This window comes from Gossypium hirsutum, chromosome D05 (assembly GCF_007990345.1).
Source record: "Gossypium hirsutum isolate 1008001.06 chromosome D05, Gossypium_hirsutum_v2.1, whole genome shotgun sequence".
Taxonomy (NCBI): Eukaryota; Viridiplantae; Streptophyta; class Magnoliopsida; order Malvales; family Malvaceae; genus Gossypium; species Gossypium hirsutum.
Window position 1 is genome coordinate 14,228,328 of NC_053441.1, and position 24,611 is coordinate 14,252,938.

At 33.4% G+C, this 24,611-nt stretch overlaps 1 protein-coding gene and 2 pseudogenes across 1 annotated transcript; 1 reads left to right on the plus strand and 2 right to left on the minus strand.

Moving 5' to 3' along the window:
- The first annotated feature begins 3,446 nt into the window (after positions 1 to 3,446).
- LOC107943701 (ethylene-response factor C3-like) lies at positions 3,447 to 4,241 on the plus strand (annotated as a pseudogene).
- A 4,488-nt stretch (positions 4,242 to 8,729) lies between these two features.
- LOC107943699 (pathogenesis-related genes transcriptional activator PTI5-like) lies at positions 8,730 to 10,117 on the minus strand (annotated as a pseudogene).
- Positions 10,118 to 13,875: 3,758 nt separating this feature from the next.
- LOC107943700 (protein ASYMMETRIC LEAVES 2) lies at positions 13,876 to 14,935 on the minus strand. The gene has a single exon (XM_016877482.2). It carries the CDS (start codon positions 14,834 to 14,836, stop codon positions 14,003 to 14,005), a length of 834 nt encoding a protein of 277 aa, XP_016732971.1. The 5' UTR covers positions 14,837 to 14,935; the 3' UTR covers positions 13,876 to 14,002.
- Between the last annotated feature and the right edge of the window lie 9,676 nt (positions 14,936 to 24,611).

The window sequence follows — 24,611 nt, forward strand, 5'->3', positions numbered from 1 at the left end:
TATACTGAGTGCGCTAAATAAATAAAATAAAAAAGATGAAAGGCGAGTTGAAAAGTAAGAAAGGTAAAGAAGTGATTGAACAATGAAAGTTTCTATACCTGGATCTAGCAGTATATTTTAGATATTGTGTTCAACAAGTGATGAGGAAGTTGTTATTCAGGATAGAGTTGAACTTGTGCAAGCTTCTCCTCGCAAGGCTAGAGTTGCATCAACGGGGGTCGCAAACTTCGCGAATGCTACGAAGACAAAAAAGAAAAATCAAATGGAGGGGTAAGATTACAAGTTGGGCTGCAGTGCAATTTGTTATTTTCAGATTTAGAACTTTTGATGCAAGCACTTCATTCTACCAAATGCAATTCTTAGAAAGATCAACCAAATGTGCTTTAGTTTTTTTTTGGGAAGGTAACGAAGACCTGCCCAATGTGCAATAGTGAGTTACAAAAGATACATACCCCTAAAGTCGAATGCAGACTTGGAATGAAGGATCTTCAATGTTGGGATCGAGCTTGCATTATCCAACTCATAAAGGGCATCTTATGTTAAAGTATACCCAAAGATCAAATAATGAGATAATTGTAATAAGATGCTTGATTAATTAATTTATTAGTAAAGGTATTGCCATTATTATTTCCAGTCTTTATTATTGTGTTAAATAAATTATATAATGATATAAGTCCTAATAACAGCATGATTATTTTTAATGCCCCTAGTCAAGTATTATTGTGGGTTTGAGCAACAATAATGCATTGAAATTAATATGTACTTATGACAAGTGTTGTTATAGATATGTGATATCAAGTTAACACATAGTATATATTAAAGAACAATATATTGGATTGACCCATCATGAGAATGCTTGTTGGATTATTATATAATAGTCATAATTGTATGTATGATTCTTAAACTTGAGATCACTATGGTTCCAACATTGTGAGTTGTTTGTTTTGACACAATCAAACATCTATGTAAAATGATTGTACTATAAAAGCTGGTGTTGTATATTCCACAATCTATGTAGTGGGTGTGCATGATCAATATAGTATTTGTCTCTCCTACATAATTGAAGCGATATCTTGGACCCATTGATCAGGTGAGACTAAAAATGCATGATTATACTTAAATGAGTTTATTTGAGATATCACACCTATTATATTTTCACAGTCTACTCGAGATTGAAGAATTAAAATATTGGACTATACAATTGTGATTGTTTCATGATTTGTGTTCAATCTAAATATCACGAATAAAAAGACATACTACATGATAATATTATCATAGAAAGATTATATTAAACCACGACTTCCTACAACTTGGATAATAGTGATGCATTGTTAGATGCTATTAACTGTTTGTAACGTTGGAATTATTTTAATATTACTTCTAACCTTACAAAATCCTAAAAGGTCTCCCCTTATAGTTGAAATAATCAAAATAAAAGAAAGTAGGATTATATTTAATTGTCTTTAATAAATTTCGATTAAAAGAGTATTTTTAAAGTTTGAAGAAAATTAATATCTTTTATGGAAGGGATATACTTTATTCTAGTCCCCTGAATCACGAACTGAGATTTTGCAATTCAATAAGGTATTTGAATATAGACGAGTCTTGATACCTTCTCCCAGACTTACCCAAAATTCACTTGTCAAGCAACATTAAGTATTTCAAAATACTCTGAACAAATTTCGAAGAGGTTTTTTTTACTTTTCTTCTTCTTGGTGGATACTGTAGAGGTCAGAGCGAAACTTGTTGCGACTACATTTGAGTGAAGATCAGAAGCTTTCTGCCATAATCAATACTTTACTCAGATCGAGAATGAATGTTATCTAACTTTCTATCAACTCGAATTCGTTCTTCGCAAATGGATTCATGCGTCAGAATTTTTTCCTTCCAACCTCTTGGCTAGACATGGTTCACTTAGGATTGCTTGGCTCGAAGAGTATATGCTTAGAAACTATTCTTTGAGGCAGGCTCCAATGAAAAGCAACATCAACTGGAGTTGGAGGGAAATACTAAATTTAAAGAGGAAGCGGTGGCAGTGCTGGAGAGCCCTAAGTTAAATGGAAAGAAAATCACCATATCAAGAATCTGGATAGTGTTCAGGCCAAAGTAAGAAAGGGTTGTAAGGCAAAGAATAGTATGGTATCCTTTACACATTTCCAAACACTCATTCATCGCTTGGATGGCAATTCTGAATAGACTTCCATCCAAGGAGAGGTTGATACGACAGGGAATGAGTATTGAAGGTCACTGTTTGCTTTGCCATAATGAAAATGAAACCGGAAATCACCTTTCTGCAGAATGTGTTTTTGCAATAAAGAGTGTGGAACAAGTATTGCTTCTGTGTAATATCAACAGGACAATGGCTAACTGGAAACTTGAATTCGATTGGATTTGTAGCAAACTCAAAGAAAGAGATTTGATTATAGTCATTTCAAAGCTGGCTTGGAATGCCTTCATTTATGTTATCTGAAAAGAAAGAAATAGAAGACAATTAACAAATTTAAAAGCTAATGATGAAGAGATCTTCAAGAGTATTAAAGAAGTAGTTGGCTTGAGGCTTAGAAGTAAAAAGATTAATAGAATAGATAATGTAAACATTCTCTTGTGTATAGCTTAGAACATTTTGGAATAACTAGGCATTTGTTTTGTAATTGACTTTGTAACAATTTTTGTTATTTCTTTGGATAATAATAATAATTAAGATTCAATTTCTGACATCAAATTTATTGGATGGTCATAGAATAATTCAATATCCAGATATAATTAGCAACATATAGGATGTAAGGAATATCTGGAAAAGGCAATGCCTTCAAACATTTAACCAGTAATTTATCTCAATGGGAACAGACATTTGAAAAAGCTGTGAGTACAATATGTATATCCGAAGAAACCCACTAGCTTTTTATTTTAAAACGTACATAATCATTATATCATTTATCCTTGATGTTTAAGAAGCTTGGATTGGACTACATGTTAAGGGGGTGAGCCTTTAGCTGGAAAATTGGTGCTTTTTTTAAGTATAAAACCGAGGCATTTTATGTCATTGAAGAAATATGTAAAAGAAATTACGAGAATAATATAAAATGCCAAAAGTCAATTGATTCTTCAGCCATTCCCCTGTTTCCGCTAGCTCTTGGTCATGGATTATAGGACGGACAATATGCAGGTATCTCCACAAATTCAGCCGCCAAATTATTAGACCAACCGTATGAGCCTTAAAACGCACAAATCCACTTAATTCTTTATTGTTTGAATTCGAAATCCTTCCCATAAATTGAGCGGCTCAGTTGATTAAAGAACAAGTTTCTAACTGGAGTTTGTGAATTGAGTAGGATAAAGGTTGAAATTAACGCGTATTTATAGCTTTATATACGTATATATATTCCTAATTCTCAATACCATATATATTTGGTCAAACTCTAAGATTAAAATTTGTAGCTAGCAATATGGCTGTAGAAAGCAGTCACCATGCAGCAGCTGAAGAGTCAATACTAGAGAATGTATGGGCCAACTTCATTGGTGGGGAAGAAGGTGATAAAGCAAGGAAACCATCGTTCGGCTCCTGGGAAGAATTGCCTAGCCTGGATGGTAGAGACGGGTCTATGGAGATTTTACAAAGGCTACCAAGTCTTGGGAGATGGATATCAATGGGAGCTGACGCCTGGGAGGATCTTCTCCATGGAATTATTCCTCCAGGGAATATACCTCAATCCTGTAATGATGTTACAGCCAATGATATTATAAGCACGTGAGGGCATAAGGCGAATTCCATGAGAGTAGAGAAACTGGCAACAAGACACTACCGGGGAGTCAGGAGGAGGCCTTGGGGCAAGTATGCAGCAGAGATAAGGGACTCGTCAAGGAAAGGAGCTAGAGTATGGCTTGGGACGTACGACACAGCCGAGGAAGCAGCTATGGCTTACGACAAGGCTGCCTTGAGAATTAGAGGCCCCAAAGCAAATCTTAACTTCCCGCTTCACACAATTGCTAAGGCTATGGGGATCGACGATACGAAAACTAACTTCAACCGTTGTTTGTCTACAACTAATGGTCAAGGCACTGAGGATTTCACAGATCACCGAAAAAGAGAGTGTAGAGCTTGGGAGCAAAACAGTGAGGTTGTGATGGTTGAACAGCCTCAACTAAAGAGAATGGCTAGTATTGAAGAGTGTGGATATGATGTATTTTGGTTTCAGGATTTGGGGAGTGATTATTTGGAGAGTTTGTTGTCTTCGTTTTGACACAGAGAATCTAAAGGGATACAAGATCCGAAAGATTATTGCTGTACATTGAGATTGGTTGATTCATAGGCATAGTACTAGTTTAATTGTATACAGTTGTTTGTTTGTTGGCAGGATTACATGTATAAGTCTAAGTTTTTATCAATAGAAATATGTATTAAACTTGATAATATATTTGTTTAAAACAATAGTCAAACCCAAACCCGTAACAATCATATGATCTTCAAAATAAAATTAACTTGGAAGCCAAATCCAGGTCATATTATCGGTGCAATGGACATCTATCTAATTACGAGCAAGTCTTGTCAAAGTTTACGGGCTATATTCTTAAGTGGATTATAAATTTAGAGAAAAGGAGATGCATATAATAACATTCTTATGATGGTGAGAGGCTACAGTAGATCCACACTTTCTTCTTGGTGTGCCATCAAAAAAGCTTTTGAATGAGTGGCTAAAGTTTGGTTTGGACTGCCTATTGTGGTTTACAAATCATCATAGGCTTCAGGGCTCATGGACGGCCATATGAAGCTTCTCTGCAGATTCTTGTGTCACGGGCCAAAGTGCAAAGCCCGTGACCATGCCGCAAGAAGCGCCCCATGGAGGTCTATCAATTAGATGGGGGACATTCAGCCCACAAGAACTGGCCCGATTCAGAGAGCTACTAAAGAAGCCTATCAGATTAAAGCCTGGTTGGCCCAATGATGAAGACATGGCAACTTAGGCAATTTTGGTAACTAATTTTAGAAGATAGAATAGAATCATATCTTGTAAGATTAGATTAGATTTGATATGGTAAATCTTGTAAATCCCTAAAATCAAGGGATATAGTGAATCTCATCCGTCGATGTACATGTATCTTGACCGTCGGTTTTGGGGGAGCTCAACTATAAATAGAGAGCCTCCCCCTCATTTGTAAAGCATCCATTGTAACTTGAATTCTTAAGAGTAATAGAATTCTTGAGCATTTACTCAAACACTTTGTGTGTTTTCTTTCTTTAGCTTTCTGTTGTTCTCTTGTGGCTTCTTTTGACACAATCGCTTCCGCTATATAAATCGGTGCCTTGGAGGAGTTCTAAAAGAATCCTCTCTTTTGGGAGTAAGGCTGAATTGGGCGAGTTTGGACGAACGGATCACCTAAGGCCGCACGATTTACGAGACGAAAGGTCTAGCCCCGTGACAAGAGGTATCAGAGCCAAGTTTTGAACCAAGTTATTCGAGTGGTTCGAAGACACTATTGGGATGTCGAAAGAAGTCGTTGGTCAGAGTGAGCCAATGGAGACCCGTGGGAGGGCTAGAAAAGCCAGTCGCTCGAGGGAAATGCTGACAGCCTTGGAGAATCGAGTGGTCAATCTTGAGGAATCCGTAGGGAACGTGAAAGAGACGCTTGAATTGGTCGAGGGACGCACAGATGGGTTAGACTCAATGGAGGAGCAACTCAGAGATTTTGTGTTGGATTCTCTCGGTGCAAATAGGGAAAAGATAACGGAATTACTCGAGTCCACTGAGGTAAAGCTGGCAGAGAGGGATGAAGCTCTCGAGGATATGGTGCTAGCCATGCAGAAAGAAATGGAGGAGCTCAAAGGGGAGCTCGCGATTTACAAAGCCGCTTTGAGTAATGGGATGTTGTCTTCAAGGCCGAAGCAACATGCAATGGATGTTCCCAAATCGGAGAAGTTTAAGGGTGCACGATCCGCGAGGGATGTGGACAACTTCTTGTGGGAAATGGAGCAATACTTCCGAGCGATGGGCATCGAGGATGATGGCATTAAGGTAAACACTGCTTCGATTTACTTTTCTGATGTTGCCCTCTTGTGGTGGCGACGTAGGTCCACGGATGAGAAACGTGGAGGAACGGCTATTGGAACTTGGGAGGAGTTTCAAGGAGAGTTGAAGAAGCAGTTTTACCCTCAGTTTGCCGAGAAGGAGGCTCGAGCAAAGTTGCGCCGTCTCACGCAACAAGACACTGTTCGGGAGTATGTGCAGGCATTTAGTGAGTTGATGCTTCAAATCTTCGACTTGAGCGAGAAAGAAGCATTCTATTGGTTCGAGGATGGGTTAAAGCCGTGGGCAAAGCAGGAGTTGCGAAGGCAATGAATCACCGAACTTACTGTAGCCATGGTCGAAGCAGAGTCCTTTGTTGAGCTTGATCCGGCGAGAGACAAGCTTGAGGCATCTAAGCCCAATGGAAGGGGCAATGGTGGGAGAAACCATGAAGAAGATGAAAGGGGACATAGCGATGGGGGCAACAGTACTAATAGCACAAGTGGCAACGGGAAACCACGAGATGCGAAGCGGGGATTAGACAACCCAAGGGACAAGAGGAAGAAGATGAAATGCTCATTCCTGGGAAGAGGAATGGAAATGGGTTGATGTTTGTGGACGTCAACATTGCGGGTCAGAAGCGGAGTGCTCTTATTGATACGGGAGCATCGGACTTGTTCATGTCGGAAAAGGCTGCGAAGAAGCTTGGTCTGTCGATTAGAAAATCGGATAAGAAGATCAAGGTAGCAACTTCTGAGAAAGCCCCAACTGTAGGAGTAGTTCGTGATGTGGAAATACAAATCGGCGAATGGAAGAGCAAGGAAGAATTCGAGGTAATCCAATTAAGTGATTACGATTTTGTGCTTGGCTTAAACTTCCTTGTTAGGATTCAGGCAACTCTGCAACTAGGGGCCGATCAAATCCATATTGCCACCGGTCCATCAACAAAGAGTATTGTGCCGGTGCATCGGGATGTGAAAGTTGGGACTAAGGTGTTATCGTCAATCCAACTAGTCGAAGATGTTTCGTATGGGAGAAACATTAAATCGGCAAAACGGAATGCTACGAAAGCCTCTTCGGAAGTGTTAGTGGCGCAAGGGACCGATATGAAGCCTGCGGGATCGACTGTGGAGCTGACACCTTTGGGAAAGGTGGGTTGTGCATCGGGCTTCAAGGGAAAAGGAGCGATGCAAGGACAGTCGAGACGAGTAAATGCTACGAGTAAGGTACATTGCAAACACTCTGATAGTGTTTTGAATTTTGACTTGTTGGCTTGGCAAGGTCGTAGGGGCCCTTTCAAAGTTCATAAGCGAGGAGGCTAAGGAACTGTGGGCGGTACGAAGCCGAGGTATGAGAATCGAGGGGATTCCAACAGAAACAAGTCAAAATTGGGGCAAGTTAAAGCGGAGACTACTTGCCAACAGAATGTACCAACGAGTGGAACGGTTCAAGATAAGAGGCGACGGAAGTCGAAGCATAAGTTCCGAAGGAAGGGACAACCCGATCGCAAGACGAGTCGGGAAGAAGCCGAGGCAACGAGAAAGTTTCACAGTGAATCAAGTCAGTGTCATCCAGAAAACGCAACGAGGGCATTGCGAGATTGGGTGGGGGAGAATGTCACGAGCCAAAGTGCAAAGCCCGTGACCATGCCGCAAGAAGCGCCCCATGGAGATCTATCGATTAGATGGGAGACATTCAGCCCATAAGAACTGGCCCGATTCAGAGAGCTACTAAAGAAGCCTATCAGATTAAAGCCTGGTTGGCCCAATGATGAAGACATGGCAACTTAGGCAATTTTGGTAACTAATCTTAGAAGATAGAATAGAATCATATCTTGTAAGATTAGATTAGATTTGATATGGTAAATCTTGTAAATCCCTAAAATCAAGGGATATAGTGAATCTCATCCGTCGATGTACATGTATCTTGACCGTCGGTTTTGGGGGAGCTCAACTATAAATAGAGAGCCTCCCCCTCATTTGTAAAGCATCCATTGTAACTTGAATTCTTAAGAGTAATAGAATTCTTGAGCATTTACTCAAACACTTTGTGTGCTTTCTTTCTTTAGCTTTCTGTTGTTCTCTTGTGGCTTCTTTTGGCACAATCGCTTCCGTTATATAAATTGGTGTCTTGGAGGAGTTCTAAAAGAATCCTCTCTTTTGGGAGTAAGGCTGACTTGGGCGAGTTTGGACGAACGGATCGCCTAAGGCCGCACGGTTTGCGAGACGAAAGGTCTAGCCCCGTGACACTTGGGCATTGCTATGGGAGTAAGACATGTTTTAAGCAAAACCCCGAAAATATATAACTTTGTATGTACATCGAGTAAACATTTACTTTCCCATCAAACTAAACGTTTTTAAAAGCACAAGGACCACGCCAAGGGTGGAATTCAGAACAAAACTTTGAATTTACTTTCTATTTTAAAAGCAAATCCCACTTTAAAAATTCAAGAGAGTATTCTAGATATGTAAATTCTTCTAGATCACTTGACCCTTTATTAGGGTAAATTATCACATGGGTTGAACTTTAATAAAATCAAGTCTTTTGTTGCAATTTGTTCTTTACATTCAGTGGTTATTGTTATCAAAATTAGTACACTTGTAAGAGGAAACAAACCTCCAATTTACTACCATACCACTTATTCAGATGCAATGGATGTAATAAAAAGTAGAGGTTAGTCAATTTCGTCGTCCACGATGAAGTCATGTTATTAAGAAGAATAAAACATCACCTTGAAAATGATAACACACTCATTTTTATTAAACTCGAATAAATATAGTCATACAATAGTACTAGTATTCTAGTTTTGTTACCAAATTTAAACAATTTCTGTTCAGTACCATTCATTTGTCCTGGAATAGGTAAACCCATGTCTTCAACCTGTTAAATCTATTTGTAGTAATGATTTCTCCACCATGCTAATCAAATCTCTTGTGCCACCCCTGTTATGAAACATTAAGAAATGAAATATGGTTCTTAAAGGTGTAGTTTTGCACTTGTAGCAATGAGCATTGATTATCATCCTTGATCTTAAACCTATTATTAACTCCTATACACAAAAAATGCCAAGGACACCATGAAGAAAACAAAATATCGAACGGCAAAATGTAAACCCGAAAAGGGGAGATGAAGACTTTCTCACATCTGAACCCTAGTACTGGTTTTTAGGTCTTCGAGGTAGATATTGATTCCTGAAGAACTGTTTCAAAAAACTTTCAAGATACTGTTCAAGTGATCAGATTCTGAGCCTTTACTATGGGACTTCCCAGTTGTGCTGCTCTCTGATTCTGATTCTGATTTCGATGTCCCGGTCGAAACGGTGCGGGAACTACTTCCTGAATCCAGATCAGTTTTTGCCAAGCTTTTTGAGCTTGAATTTGGCCTTAATATTCTTTGGACCGACGATGCAGCCAATTCGGCTGGGAAATTGAGTAAAGCCTTGGAGCCACGCATCTTGAAAGCTGCCTTGTCATAAGCCAAAGCAGCCTGTTCGGCTGTTTCGAAAGTGCCAAGCCACACCCTTGCACCATGCCGAGTGGAGTCACGGATTTCCGCGGCGTATTTGCCCCAAGGGCGACGCCGGACACCCCTGTAATGCTTCTTGGCGATGGTCCTGGCTGGCTCAAGCATGCTGCTCGCAACGGCAGTTTGGTTTCTTTGGGAAGCAAGAAAATGATGAAGGTTATTGATTCCCAGGCCGTGAGCGTTTGCTTCGTTCAACACTTGATAGATGAACATGTCTTGGGAGTCATTCTCATTAAATGGCAGCACATTATCACTGTGGGATTGCATGTTTGTTTCCAGGGATACTTCTATCTGGATGAGGCCTGAAGTTTGTAGAAAGTAGCTCTGGACTTGTATTTAAGGAAGAAGAATGGTGGTTCCAAGTGGGGCCTTTCCTTGGAAATTTATTGTTAGGCAAAACGAAGGTGAGAGGAAGTGAGGAACCAAAAACTTTTGTCTATTCTACACCATAAACTTTGCCCCGTAGTTTGCTAGTTATTACAAGAACACACTTCTTTTCCCCAAAAAAATTATTGTAGCCTTGTAGGTGATTTGGAACAGCTTTTCTAGTTGATACTTGGCTTATAAATTATTATAGATAATAGATAAGATGTTTGCTGAAAGCATTTTTTTGGGGGGGGGGGTTATCTGAGCCTCACAAAGGGATAGATGGTTTTATTTGGGGAAATCGGGATTGTCTTATGCGAATAATTTACATCAATTATAGCGAAAATTGGGAACAGAAAAAGCAACGTTTGGTTTGATGTCAATTCTGAAGACGTGCAGAGACGTGGTAAATCAAAATGGGACGATGAAAAGTGGGATAATTTTGCAATTGATGGTCAAAATAATGGCAAATGGGCTGACTTTTTAGTCTTCCGGGTGTTATTGAAAGCGAAGAACAAGGTTGACCTGCTCCTATCTGGACGTAATGAATGACGCAAAGAGTTTTGGCATTCACCGGGATCTCTGACCTCATCACCATCGTCATATTTCTTCCTACAACACCCTTGGCAACAAGATTACAAAATTGCAATTCAATATCTTCGACTTCCCACAATAAAAGTTGAGCATAACTTCTAACTCATTGTGCACCAAAACTTCTGTTATGTAATTGTAACTCAGATAGGAAACTAAAGATAATATTATAATCACGAATTTTAAATATAAATCATAAATTAAACATAAAATATCTTCCCATGAAAAGATTTTTTTCTTTGGTTTAATTTACCATTGGGCTCTTAAAGTATACATGTTTTCTTCATTTTGATACCTACATTTTTTTTATCCCAATTTAATACTTTAGTATTGATCCATATGGTTTTTGTTCGAATTTCTAACTAATGTTTTAAAAAAAATTGATGGCTAATCAAATAAAATCTATATTTTCATAAACTATTTTTTTTTGTTAAAAAGAAAAAAAATATTATTAATATAATGTATTTCTTAATTAATTTTTTATTAATTTGCTTTTTTACCCTCCCTTTTCACCCCTTCTCGATCCTTCAACGAAAATCCATTTTTAAGAAAACTCGTATTTGCTTCTTTTTTTGCATTTCTTATATTCTCTACTTCTAATTTTACTAGATATCATATTCAAATATGATTCACTCTCCATAGATCTATTGTTGCTGAGGGTGTGAAAACAAATGGAGAGGGTCTCCATCCTTTTTAAAATATTTGTGAAAGGCGGTTTAATACTTGGCCGTTGGTTCTTGATTTGAAGCTGTGGAATCTTTTGGATGTATAGTATAATGCATTTTGTGTGTGTGTGTGTGTTTGAATTCGCATTGCAGACCACAGGTTTTATCTATGAGTTAGTCTGAAATTTTCCATGTGCTGATGATGAGATATATCATTTTCAGACAATAGGTTACATGTTAAATTTATATGGTGAAGCAAATGAGATACTTCTGGCTTTGAAGTTACATGGCCAAAAGCTTTAGTGGGTATATGATGGAGCATTAGATTATTATAACTGTGAGGGCTCTTAGGAATTAGTAAACCATAACAGAATTTTACTTTTGTGATTTGAGATGCTTGTCGCGCTTATAATTTTCAGATCAATGGATTTTATGAATTATGATGATCTGAGGTTACATTTGGTTTTGCGTATTTGAAGTGAGTTGTATTCAAGTATTCCAAACATATTCATTAATGTGCTTCTTCTATTTCCATCGTTTTCAATCTCAAATTTTATTTCTTCTCTTTTGTTTTTGTTGTTGAATTAAGTTTCAGGTTACACAACTTATTTATACCTGAAACAAATAGTAGCAACAAAGATGGAGTAAGAAGAAAAGGGTGCAAAAAGAAATTTAATCAAAAAGTCAATTAAGAAATACATTTTTCATTTAAAATAGATTTTAGTTTTTGAAAATATAAAAAGAAAAACCATAGACATTATTCGATTGGCTTCCGATTTTCTTAACATCTGCTAAAATCTGGACCAAAAATTATAACAAATAAATATTTTAGGTACCAAATTAAAATAAAAATAAGTATACTTCAAAAGCTAAATAATAAATTAAACCTTTTTCTTTTACAAATTTGATCCATAGACTAGACTAATGTAAAGCACGAGCACACGTGGTTTTGAACGAAAACTGAAAAGTACTAAGACAATCGGAGGAAAATGAAACGGAATTTCTTGTGTTATCACAAACTACAGTTTACTTGTTTGAAATGAAAATTAAAAATTAAAAAGCAATTGAAAATAAATATTAAAAATAAATTATTCATTAATAAAATTTCACAAATACAATTTATCATTCAACACATTTAAATAAACAAGAAGCGAATGCGACTTTAGCTCAGTTGGTAAAAGCGGAGGCCTTTAGCCTTAAACATTCAAGTTTCAAGATTTATCATGTGTAATTTTATATGTAGGTCTTCAAGTACCTTCATGTGCGGTTATTATAGGTGGGTTTTAGTTTGTCAGTCTGGATTGTACTAGTTTTTAATTTATCTGTTTGCAATAATTTAATACTTGTAATAACTCGTTCTTGTATTTATATTTTTTACACTTTAAAATAAATAAATAGGGAAAAAATATTTCATACATTAAACAATAGAATAATCTTATTAAGTGTTATGCTAATTCATTTTACAAATTAAAAATATAAAATATTTTTTAAAATATTAATATTTATGTGTGTAATATTCAAATTTAATTAAAATTCATTTCTTACTCTTATTCAATATTTTTTGGACTCAACTCTGATTCAAACGATTGCTGATGCACTTGTTGGTATACATCATTGTAGCCATTACGCACAATCGATGCAAATCGAATATTAGTTGGAATGAAAAGGATATTTTGAACTTCTATGAGAGATATGAATCGATGCAATCAACATCAATACGAAAGTTGACTATTATGATCTTTGTAATTAAATGAACTTAGTTAATAAATTAAATGAAAATCTTGATATTGTATTAATCAAATAACAATACATAGTTATGTTATTTGAAATTGTTAAATAATATATGTTGTATAAAAAAATACACACTTTATTAAAACTTATTTAAAGTAATTGGTTGAAGTTGTTGCGAGAGAAACTCATACCCAAATGAGATAAATTCATTTCCTGTCGTCTCGATAAAAAAAATACAACTCTTTAAAAACACAACCACTCCCTTAAAATATTTTTTAAGGTTTTCTTATTTAACTCCATGTACAGGATGAAAATTTTATAATAAAAAATAATATAAATTGATTTTAAAAACCAAATATAACTTTGGTTAAATAATGGTATAAATATAGATATTGTAAGAGGCAAGAGAAGAATATAAGGAATTACCTAAAAGCTGCATTAATTGGGTCAACTTCATGGGCTTAAATTGCTCCTCAATCCTATATTTGTATGCAATACTACCGGAATCAACAAGTTCATTTCATTTTGTAACAGAAAATCGAAACAATCATGTGTTTAAATACAAATAATCCTATACATCTGTGTTTACCCTTTTTTTAAGAATGTTAAAAATATAAATATATACTAAAATTAAATCAGTAAAAAACACAACGAATGAAAAATTAAAAATAATCTAACTAAATTAAAAAGAACTAAAAATAACTCACACACGACACACGCACATAATGTGAGACAATAACTCACGCATGATAAGACTTAAATCTAATTATCGAAGACTCGGCCCTATACTTTGGGGTGTTTAAAAGATTTCGTGTTCTCAATGATTTCAAATCTACCCATTCCCTCCTCTTAAACAAAAACAATAATTGTATTATATTCATAACTACATGATTAATATAACAGAACCAGAATAAAATCCTCCTCTTAAACAAAAACAATAATTGTATTATATTCATAACTACATGATTAATATAACAGAACCAGAATAAAATGCAAGTAAAAAGTGTAGTACACTTAGTATACTAAAATTTGTTATTATTTAGCATAAAAAAAAGTATATACTAATCCTTAACGAAAATACAGAACTGATAATTAATAAAATGGCATTGTGTAATTTCATTGTTAATGCAAACCTCTCCCTTGAGATTGAGAAGCAGGTCTTTGGAGAACTCCATATTGATATCTTTGTTGGCTTCCTCTTCGGTGATTCCGTAGAGGAAAATGATTATTAGTGAGCGGTCTCCTTGAAGGACCCCAAATTTGGTTTCTCTGAGCCATCGTCTCTTGTTTCGGCGGCAATGTTGGACTTGGAGTAGATGTTTGAGCAACATTATCCACACCGCCACTTTCTCGGAATACCGCTAACCTGTCCGGGATTCCATAGTAACCTGGAAAATAATCATTTACCACTAATTGATTTTCGTTCAAGCCATCAGATGAAATTGGCGGCACTCCATCGTAGTTATCAATGGGTGGCACATCTATTCCTAAATATGGGTTACTACCATAACCAATATTTGTAGCATTGATGTTGGAATTAGGTACAATTACACGACCAGTTACAGAATTGTGGTTGAACCCATTCAAGCCTGCAGAGTTCATCTGGTTCTGCTGGTAAGGCTCAACCAATTGATCGAGTAGGTCATTCAAGTGTTGAAGCTCTTCCTCGAGCCGCCTGAAGAGCCCTAGAGGCCCTCGGACTGGATCTTGCGTCCATGCCAAGGCTTCCCATTCAAGGGACTCCACAGCTTTTTTCCTCTCGTCAGGAGTACGAGGCGTCAATATCCCTGTCATGTTTTTCACACCAAAAATCTTGTGAACTTCACGGAAAGATTCTGCTCTGCTTGCAGGGAAGAAGGGAGCAAATACACAGTTGCTTTCGCACTTTCTCCTTTGATGCTTGCATGCTGCGCATGCGTGGCGAGTATTTGGAGCAGCTTCTTCACCGTTCGACATTCTTCTTCTTTCCTCGGACAAACAAACAAGAATTTAGGGTTTGTTGAGACAATCAAGTAAAGTGCTCCTCCTTTTTCTCAAGGTTAAACTAGGTTTTCATAAATTCGGCTTGCCCCTAGTAGTTTTTGTCCATCAAATTCCCAATTACATAAATATCATATATCTTTTCTATTTAGGGTTTTATTTTTTTTACTTTTTAAATAAGAGTATTAGATTTTTTTTACTTCTTAAATTAATTATTAGTTAAAGAAATAAGTAGTCCAAAGAAATATTTTATGTTTAGCATAATTAATACAAGTGTTCTAATAGAAATAAATATCTACCACTCATCTTAACAATTAAACTGATAAAATAATATGATTGATATAATATTAATAATTTTATAATTCGGTAACAAGGTTTAAATTTTTATAAACTATCAATTATATGCATAAACTTAACTGGACTTGTCAAGGGCCAAGTAGTTCACCCGACTCAATAAGCTCAACTCAACTTGGACAAATATTTTTACACTTCGTGTTGGTCCGAATTTATTTTAAATAGTAAAAAATACTTCAAATTCAAATTTAAATATAAAAATATATTTTAACGTTTTACTTTTTTTTGACAGTGAAATGAGCTTTTGAGCAGGCCGAGTCAAAATCAGGCCTGGGTTGAAATTTTTTTGAAACCAGAATATAAGATTTGGGGTTTATAAAAAAATTAATAAAAAAATCATTAGATGCAAATCTTGATATTGATTTCTTTCTTTGATTGCAAAGAAAATTGAAGAAGATGAATGATTTAGTTGTTGTATGGTTTAGGGATTACCTTTTGAATAGAAAAGGTAAATTTCTTATTTTCAGTTATTAAGTTTTGTGAAGAAATTCCTAAAATAGATTAAAGGAAATTATTTTTTTAATTTAAAATTTAAAATTAAGAATTTTTATGTATTTTTCATGTATGAAATTGTAATGATGTCATATGCAATGTGTCGATCATACATTTGTTACGTGCGCCACCTCATAAAAAAATCAACATTATTAGTGTTTTGGATAATTTATGTAACGGTTGGCAAGTTTAAGTACTAAATTACACACACAAAAATTAAATACTGAATTTTAAAAAAAAAATGTCACGTTCAAATATCAAATCTTATATTAAGTCTAGATTTATTTATTGATTTTGTACAATTATTTCATAGGATGGGGGTGTATGCCAATCCATATGCCACTAGATCTCATTTTTGGACAGCTTGAAAATAATATTTGTTCTATATACAAGTATTCAAACTTTAAAAAGCATAGATGGTAGTATTTTGGAGGAGGATCCAAATTAATTTATAAGGATTATGCTGAGTGTGGTAAAGACTAAAGAGAGAAAAAACACTCTGCTTTGTAGGTTATGATAAAGCTACTACCGACGTACCAGTTCTCCATTCACATTTTTCTTTAATTCAATACGCTTAGGTTCACCATTCATTACCATAAATACTGCATTCATGGCAACAATAGATCCTCGAGCTAAGACATTATGCTCCTCATGTGTCCACTGTGCTTGTTGGAACCAAACTAGCTTAGATATGATCCCAATAATAAAATTATTAAGACAAGCATGATTGAGATTGCGTCAAAGCAAAATTAATTATAATTATCTTACAGCTAACTCAGCATATCTAAAACCTCGTATTTTATGGTGGCTAGAAAGTATCTTAATTTTACATTTTGACTCTAATTGGATGCAGATTTGCTATATAAGTTTAATTACTTGTCAATTTTGAATTTTTTTATGTATAATGTTAGTGTGATATATTGCATAATTAATTTATATCATATCATATTTTTCTTTATTCGTATTTATTTGTGTATCTAGTATCTATTATAAATAAGTTACATAACTTGATGCAATATTTTTCTTCCACACAAAAATTCATTCCTCCTCCTTTGGCCTCTTGTGTATTTAAGTTATATAAATTTTTTTAATGCTATTTATAAATGTCTTCAACCTTTTTCCTTCTTGAACAACCACGACAATACTCGAGCTTTAGTGACTTGCTTTGTTTGATAACAACCCTTTGTTTTTCTTCTAGTAAAAAAACATTATTTTAAATATAACATCAACCCAATTACTGAATTTCAGTACTTTTTTAAAATTTTCAATCTCTCTTAATCTTACGTGAAATAATAGAATTTATACACGTCTTTAAACATTTTATTTTGAAATTTCTCAAATCTTTTTTTAAAAATTTCACATGAAAATAAGTTGATTTTTACAATTGAACCAATTGACTATTATAAGAAAAATAAAGATGGACATCAAAAAATTATTTATCCAATTCTAAATCTCTTCCTATATCTGGTGGTGTCTTGTTAAAGAGTAATCCATTATGAATCAAGTCTTGAACCTCTTCTTATATGCGTGGGGTCTTGTCCAAAAACTAATCTACTATGAATCGACAATACAACATGTGTGTTAACTTCAACTCTCTTACCAAGTAACAACCTCACTCAAATACATTCAAAATCACTCTTTGACTAAGACTTTTTCCAATAAAAGCTATGTTAGAACAGGTTGAATATATCCCAAAATCACTCAAAAATGTTCCTTACAATGAATAAATTGAGTTCTATATAGATCCACACCTAAAAAAATACAAATTTTCAATATATAGACCCTTGTAATCAAAGTAATTCAATTAGTGTGATCTGGTTGAACCATTAGGGTTTTTGTCCATATCAAACATGTTTAATGAAAAAGATAATCTTGAGATATTTTCTTCATATTTTCTCGATCACATATCTCTTTGTTTATGGAAAGACAATCACACTAAGCTTCTTCAAACTATCCTTAACTAAATATTATACCATGAAATATACAATATAATATCCCTTAAGAAGATGCACAAAAATGCCACAATAATTGGATCAAAATATACCAACAAAATAGGTAATTTATAATGTTCGTCCAACTTTTTCTTATGTTGCAACTAGTCTTTTAAGGTTAAACAAAGCTTCCATAAAGAGTTAGAGTTCAACTTCACAAAGTAATCTTCGATCCATCTAGATCTGTACAAATCGCACTAAATCAATTACCCTTAACATAAAAGGAATTAGATAAATCTTCACAAAGTCAACTCACATCTTCTTGTAACTACATATCTCAATATATGTGTGTGTATATATATATGTTAGAGTTGTGTGACCCAAATTCTAAAAGATTGTTTGCAATTCAAGTTAAACAAAATATATCTTCTTTCTAGAAGATTTAGTATTTATGAGTATAATATATTTAGCATTTATTAATATAATATATTTGACTTTGATTAGAATTAGATTTTTTCAACCTAGATGTAGTCGAAACTCATTTTGAAATCATTCAAATTCAATATAATGAATTTTCTTCTCCTCTGCCCGTGGTTTTTTTCCCGAAAGGGTTTCCACGTAAAATCTGTGTGTTCTTTATTTTTATTTCTCTTTTCTTTGTGATATATTGTCATTACCGATGTTCTTTTTTTTTAAAATATATATAAGGTAAGTTAATCACACTAGGAGTCTTCAAAATTAACCTTGCTTAATCCAACTTCTTCTCCAATTAAATGAGAAGTCAGAAAAGTTTTTGAAGGGGGCCAAAACTAAGTTGTATATTTTTACGGTAGCAAAAGTGAAATTTCATTATTTTAATAATCTATATCTTTATCATTTTTAAAGGATTAGATCATTTTTTTCTCATTTTTAAGGGGGCTAAAGTGTAATTTTATCATATATTAATTTAAACTTTTTAAAATTATAAAAGGACTAAATGTGAAAATTAGGTGGGATAGGCCGAGACCCCTACCAACCCCTTAGCTTCGCCCCTATCTCTAATTATAATCTCGTGATTGAGTACTAAAAAAATACAAGTAAATAATCAGTCAAATATTCCAACAAAGAGTTTTAATTACTACTAGCTATGTCTTAAATTGTAACTGGTACTATGGTTGGTAAGTAAAACTAGCACTAACATCACGTTCTAACATTAACACGATTTGAAAGAGGAATCAAGTTTATTAAAATAGATACCTCTTTTTATGCTCAACGAAGACTATTTTGAGCCTAAGACCTTGTTTGTAACACCCCCTAACCCTTATCCGTCGCTAGAACAGGGTTACGGAGCATTACCGAACTTTTCAGATCAACTATGAACATTATATAATCTTCTAACATACACATCATAATTTAATCATATTGTCCCTTTTATGAGCCCCCGAGGCTCAAAATATGTGTTAGAAACAAATCGAGACTAAATCAGGTACTCCAGGAATTTTTTGCAAAATTTCAAAAATTTTCCTAGGTGTAGGGGACACACGCCCATGTGTTAGCCGTGTGTCTCACACGGTCCAGTCACACTCCCTTGTGTCTTCCCGTGTAGACTCAAAATGAACCTTAAACATCAAGTTTACCCTTCCCTGCAACCTTGAACACCAAGCAACTCAAAAACCAATCGTTCAATCACTTTAAAACACGATTTAATACCTTTAAAACATGTCAAAACAATCATCCTAGTTTTCTAACCAATGTACCCTCATAGGTACTTCACATATATTATCAAAACAATCAAATAAGACAGCATCTAAGCCAATTCAAAATTCATACCAATTTCAGCCCAAATTTGCCTATATCACTATCACTTGTGCATCAACTTAAACATTCCATATTAAACCTCAACTTAACACGTATAATCATGTATATAAGTAACCAATATCATCTTATAACATCATTTACATTCACTTCCCAAAATGACAAGCATAAGACATCCTAGGTACATGCTGACACAAAAAGAAATATACATCACCACGTTTTGAGTTCGGGATCGTTGATGGATACTGAATCGGCAATCTGACTTTAACCTAACCTGCGCACGAAAAACAAATTGTACGCTGAGTATAAACTCAGTGGTATTTCTATAATCCAAATGTTTAAAAGTAAAATAATATAATATACAATAACTATAATCATACAATTATTCAATTCATAAATAAGGTATTTATAACACATTCAATTTTTATCATTTGCTATCTCAGATAGCTTTTCACAATACAAACACAAATCATTTGAACAACAATGTTGTTCATTCATATTCAATTCATAAATACACAAATCATATGTCTCTAACCATATTTCAAATCACCACTCAATATCAATCAGAACACTATTTTATTCAATAACCCCCATTAACATGACACGGACTCGGACGGATACACGGATCCAACCAAAACACACCAGTTTGACACCCAATGCCTTATTGGATAATTCGAAGCAATAAGTTGACACCTGGTGTCTCATCGGCCATGCCGAAGTAAATTGGTACCCAGTACCTCATCGAATTTATCCGAAGTAATAATTTGACACCCAGTGTCTCATCGACTCGAAGTCGAAAAAATCCTTGAACTCTTTCAATCCTATGGCATGTCATCTATATCCGACTCAGTCTGATACAGTTAATAGGGTTTAATTTCACTTTTCAAATACAACCAATATTCTATTCAATTCAAATAATCAATATATATATCAATTCAATCAATATAAATTTAATAAGTTCATCACACTTATCATATACATTAAATTGAATTATAACAATTAACAACTAAATTTGGATTATAGAAATACAAACCGGAAATACCGAGCTATTCCTCGTCGACTTTATCTTTTCCCTTTTTAGTCGAGGGTTCCGGTACGACGTTAGCTACGGAATTAAAATAATTAAAATTCATCAATACAATACAATTTGACATTGAACATTTCAATTTTTATTCAACTTTTGTCTAAATTTCAAATTAGTCCCTAAACCGAGCTTAACTTTATTTCTTCAAAACTAATTCTCTATTTTCATTCAATTTCCACTTTAGACTAAATTCAACTCTCTAATTTCACTCAAATCCCTAAATTTCAAAATTTTTACAATTTAGTCCTAATACTCAAAACTTATAATTTATTTTACAATTCAATCCCTTTTTCATTTCTAACTTAAAATTCTATCAATTTAATCCCAAATACTTAAACTATTCAACATGAACAACATCTAAAAATTCAATATTTTACAATTCATAACATCTAAAAATTCAATATTTTACAATTCAATCACTTTTTCATTTCTAACTTACCAATTAAGTTTTGAACCTTGAAACCCTAATTTCTCCTTTCTTTCTTTCTCTTTTTCTTTTTTCTTTCCTTTTCTCCCTATTTTGTTTCTATTTTGTTTCTTTTATTTATTATATTTACTTATTATAATATATAATATATATATTTAATAATTAAGATATAATATTATAATATATATTTTAACTTTAAGTTTTATAAATATCTATCTTATGCCGCCTCATTTATAAGCAATAGCACAATTGCTCATTTAGTCCTTTTAATTTTTCTTTAATCTATAATTCGACTTTCACCTTTTATGCAATTTAGTCGTTATACCTAATTTCTCTTAATTCATGCAAATTCACCTAACAAAAACCTAATTAACCACACTACGAGTCTGATTTACGGTAACGGAGTCTTAAAAATGTACTTTTTGATGCCCGTGACTATCAGGTCGTTACATTGTTAGCATTGTTTGTCTTGTTAAATTAGTGTTTTATGCCCACCAAAGCAATGGTTAAATTTAAATTAGATTTTTGACTTGAATAAGAAAGATGGATTTGAATGTGTTTAGGTTTTTAGAAAGCTAGTTTCTATGTGAAATTATAAAATCAGTGTCCTTGTTTGTGTGGGGGTACTGTTATACAACTAAACTAAATTGTATATACAATTCACTTTAAATTGCAACTATGTAAAATTTAAATTGGATATACCATTATTTTCCTTTCTAAATTTTATATAAATTGTATAGCATTATATATTTTAATTTATAAGGGTTTTATTTGTATGTGATTTTAATCTCTCAAATATAGTTATATATTCAAATTAAATTTTACATATAATTTATATTAATTGCTTAAAAGCATTTAAATTTTATATTTAATATATTATAATATTATTTAAATTATTTTTTTTAAACCTTGAGTTTAATATTAAAAATTGTATATTTCACAATATTTTTTTATAGTAATGTTAAACAATTAAAATTAAAAAATCACTTCACCGTACTTTTTCATAAAACTTTACAAGAGCATTTCCCCCCTAAAAAACACCTTTTAATGCAACACCAAACCATTTGAATTAGATTCATGTATAGAGGTGTTCATAGCTAGACAGAGTTTGAGTTGAGCTTATATATAATATTGATATATTTTATATTTGCCTAAATTCAGCCTAGTAAATATGAGCTTAAAATTTTGTTTTAGTTTACACATCTTTATAAATGACTAACCCAAATTCATTTTAGACCTAACATCTTTTTGCTTAAAATATATTTATTTTTAATTTCACATTTAACATTTTAGAATTTTTTTTTTCTTTCATTAAATTTTTAAATTTTAGAAACTACATATTTTTTTAATGTTTATTTAGTATTATATTATTATATATTTAATTTTATGTAATGTAAACTACATAACCTATAAAAAATAAAATTATATTATAAAAGTACAAAATGAGTTGAATGGATTAAAGTTAAAACTTAAGAATTTAATTTTATAAAAATCCAATTTCCAGACCTCTTTTTTATCTAAACCTAAAGTGGAGGGAGTTAGAAAATTTATTGTGTTTTCCTCCCTTTTCCCCTCTTTTAAAAGTTGTTATTTTTTGGCCTGAAAAGTTGGGTTAATTGCCTTAAGGGCTTTCCCAGCATGCTCTTAAACAGTATTTAGATTAATAAGTAATCATTGATTATTTTATTTAGCACTATCAATGAATTATATCCGGTAATCTTAAAGACCGTCAACAGAACATTAATCAGCAAAATCTTTACTTTAATTATTAATAAATTAACTGTTCTCTCAAAGTTGTTCCCTTTTGTGAGACAAGTAGAAAGATTCAGTATTTACTAAGAATATTAAGCACTAATAATAATATTCAAGTACAAAACATGTTTGCTATTAACAAAAATACACTTTCAATTAATATAGTACCATAATTTGACATTCCTCGTTACCCCCCAAAAGAAAGAATTTGACATTCCTTAATATAATACTGTATTTCATTTATATATTGGTAATAATTAAATAGGGTCAATGAAAATTTGGGACTTCCTTCAATTTCCCAAGATGATGTTGTGCCCCCCATTAAACTATGTTTTAGCTGTAGTGGGATTTAGAGGTTTTCAAACTTTGATTGAAATTATGTGCTTAACATAATTTTATTATAATTGAATTTTTATTGATTTTATGGAAGTGTAAAAAAAAAATTACCCTCATCACATATAGAATGATATTTTAATGATTTCGCAGTCGAATAAAACAATTAAATGTATGACTTCCCTTCAAATCAATGCAGTTCTTGAGATAGCTAGGAATCTCACGTAAGGAATAAGTAAAATGATGATGATTAAGTGGCACCTATTTCAGTACAAAATAAAAAAGGTAATTAAGAAGTAGATTCATTCATAATTTTTTTCCCACAGAATAAATGATGTTGTTGGGCCACTAAAATTTGCAAACAAAAGCAGTCCTCACAAATTTTCTCCTAAATTTTCTGTGCCATCGATATAAATATAAATCGATTAAAGTGGTATATTAATATATAAAAAGAAATGAGTCTATGCTCTATTTATAAAAGCAAAAGTTGAGTCTGGAAATTTTAATGAAAACAATATACTAAATTCAAAAATATATATATTAAGCAGCTAAATTGATCTACTTATAAAAGCAGAAGTTGAGAGTGGAAATTTTTGTTACAAAATGTAGGAATATTATATGATGAATTGCATGTGCACCTAAATTTAGGCATTTAAGCATAGCCATGTTCAGTATTTACTACAACCATGTTTGCTTTAAGTGACTATTCTCTTAAACCGCATTTCTAGCTAACATATTCTCATTTTCATTGTTCATGTTGGCTTTTATTGATTCAAAATACCAACACCATTTATTGTAATAATGTGCTTTCAAGTTTCAACTTCTACTCTTTTTTATATATATTTTTTGAAGTTTTGCTTCTTGTTTTATTGTGAATAATCATGAAGAAAGAATTGGTCTATTTATTAACGATGGGTGAGTACAATTTATATTTATAAAAGATTTAGTGCAAGTGATAAAAATTTATGTATACATCTATCAATCTTTAGTTCAATCTAGGGGTGAGCAAAACTCGATTCGACTCGAAAAAATCGAAAAAAAAATCGAATTTCGAGTTAAACGAATCGAGTTATTCGAGTTAATCGAGTTATTCGAATCAACTCGAATTTTTTTTTCGAATTTCGAGTTCGAATCGAGTTAAGTTTTCGAATTCGAATAACTCGAATAATTCGAATAATTCGAATATCAAACTATATATTTGACAGTTTTATCCTAAACTCCCAAACCTTTTTACTTTTCCCTCAAAACTTTTACTCCTTCCCACTTTTCTCCCAAAACTTTTACTCCCCTCCCCTCCCCTCCCAACCCCCCAATCTACCCAAAATCCATTTCCCACCAAAATTTTACTCTCCCATTTACTTTTTCTCAAAATTTTACTCCCAAAAACCCTCAAAACCTTTTATTTTCTCTCAAAATTTTTACTCCTTCCCACTTTTCCCCTAAAACTTTTATTCCTTTTTCATCCCACCTCCCACCTCCCATCTACCCCAAACCCTCCCCCCTCAAATTTTTTTTTTTTAATATTTTCCCTCCAAAATTTTACTCCCCTCTATTTACTTTCCCTCAAACTTTTATTCCCCAAAA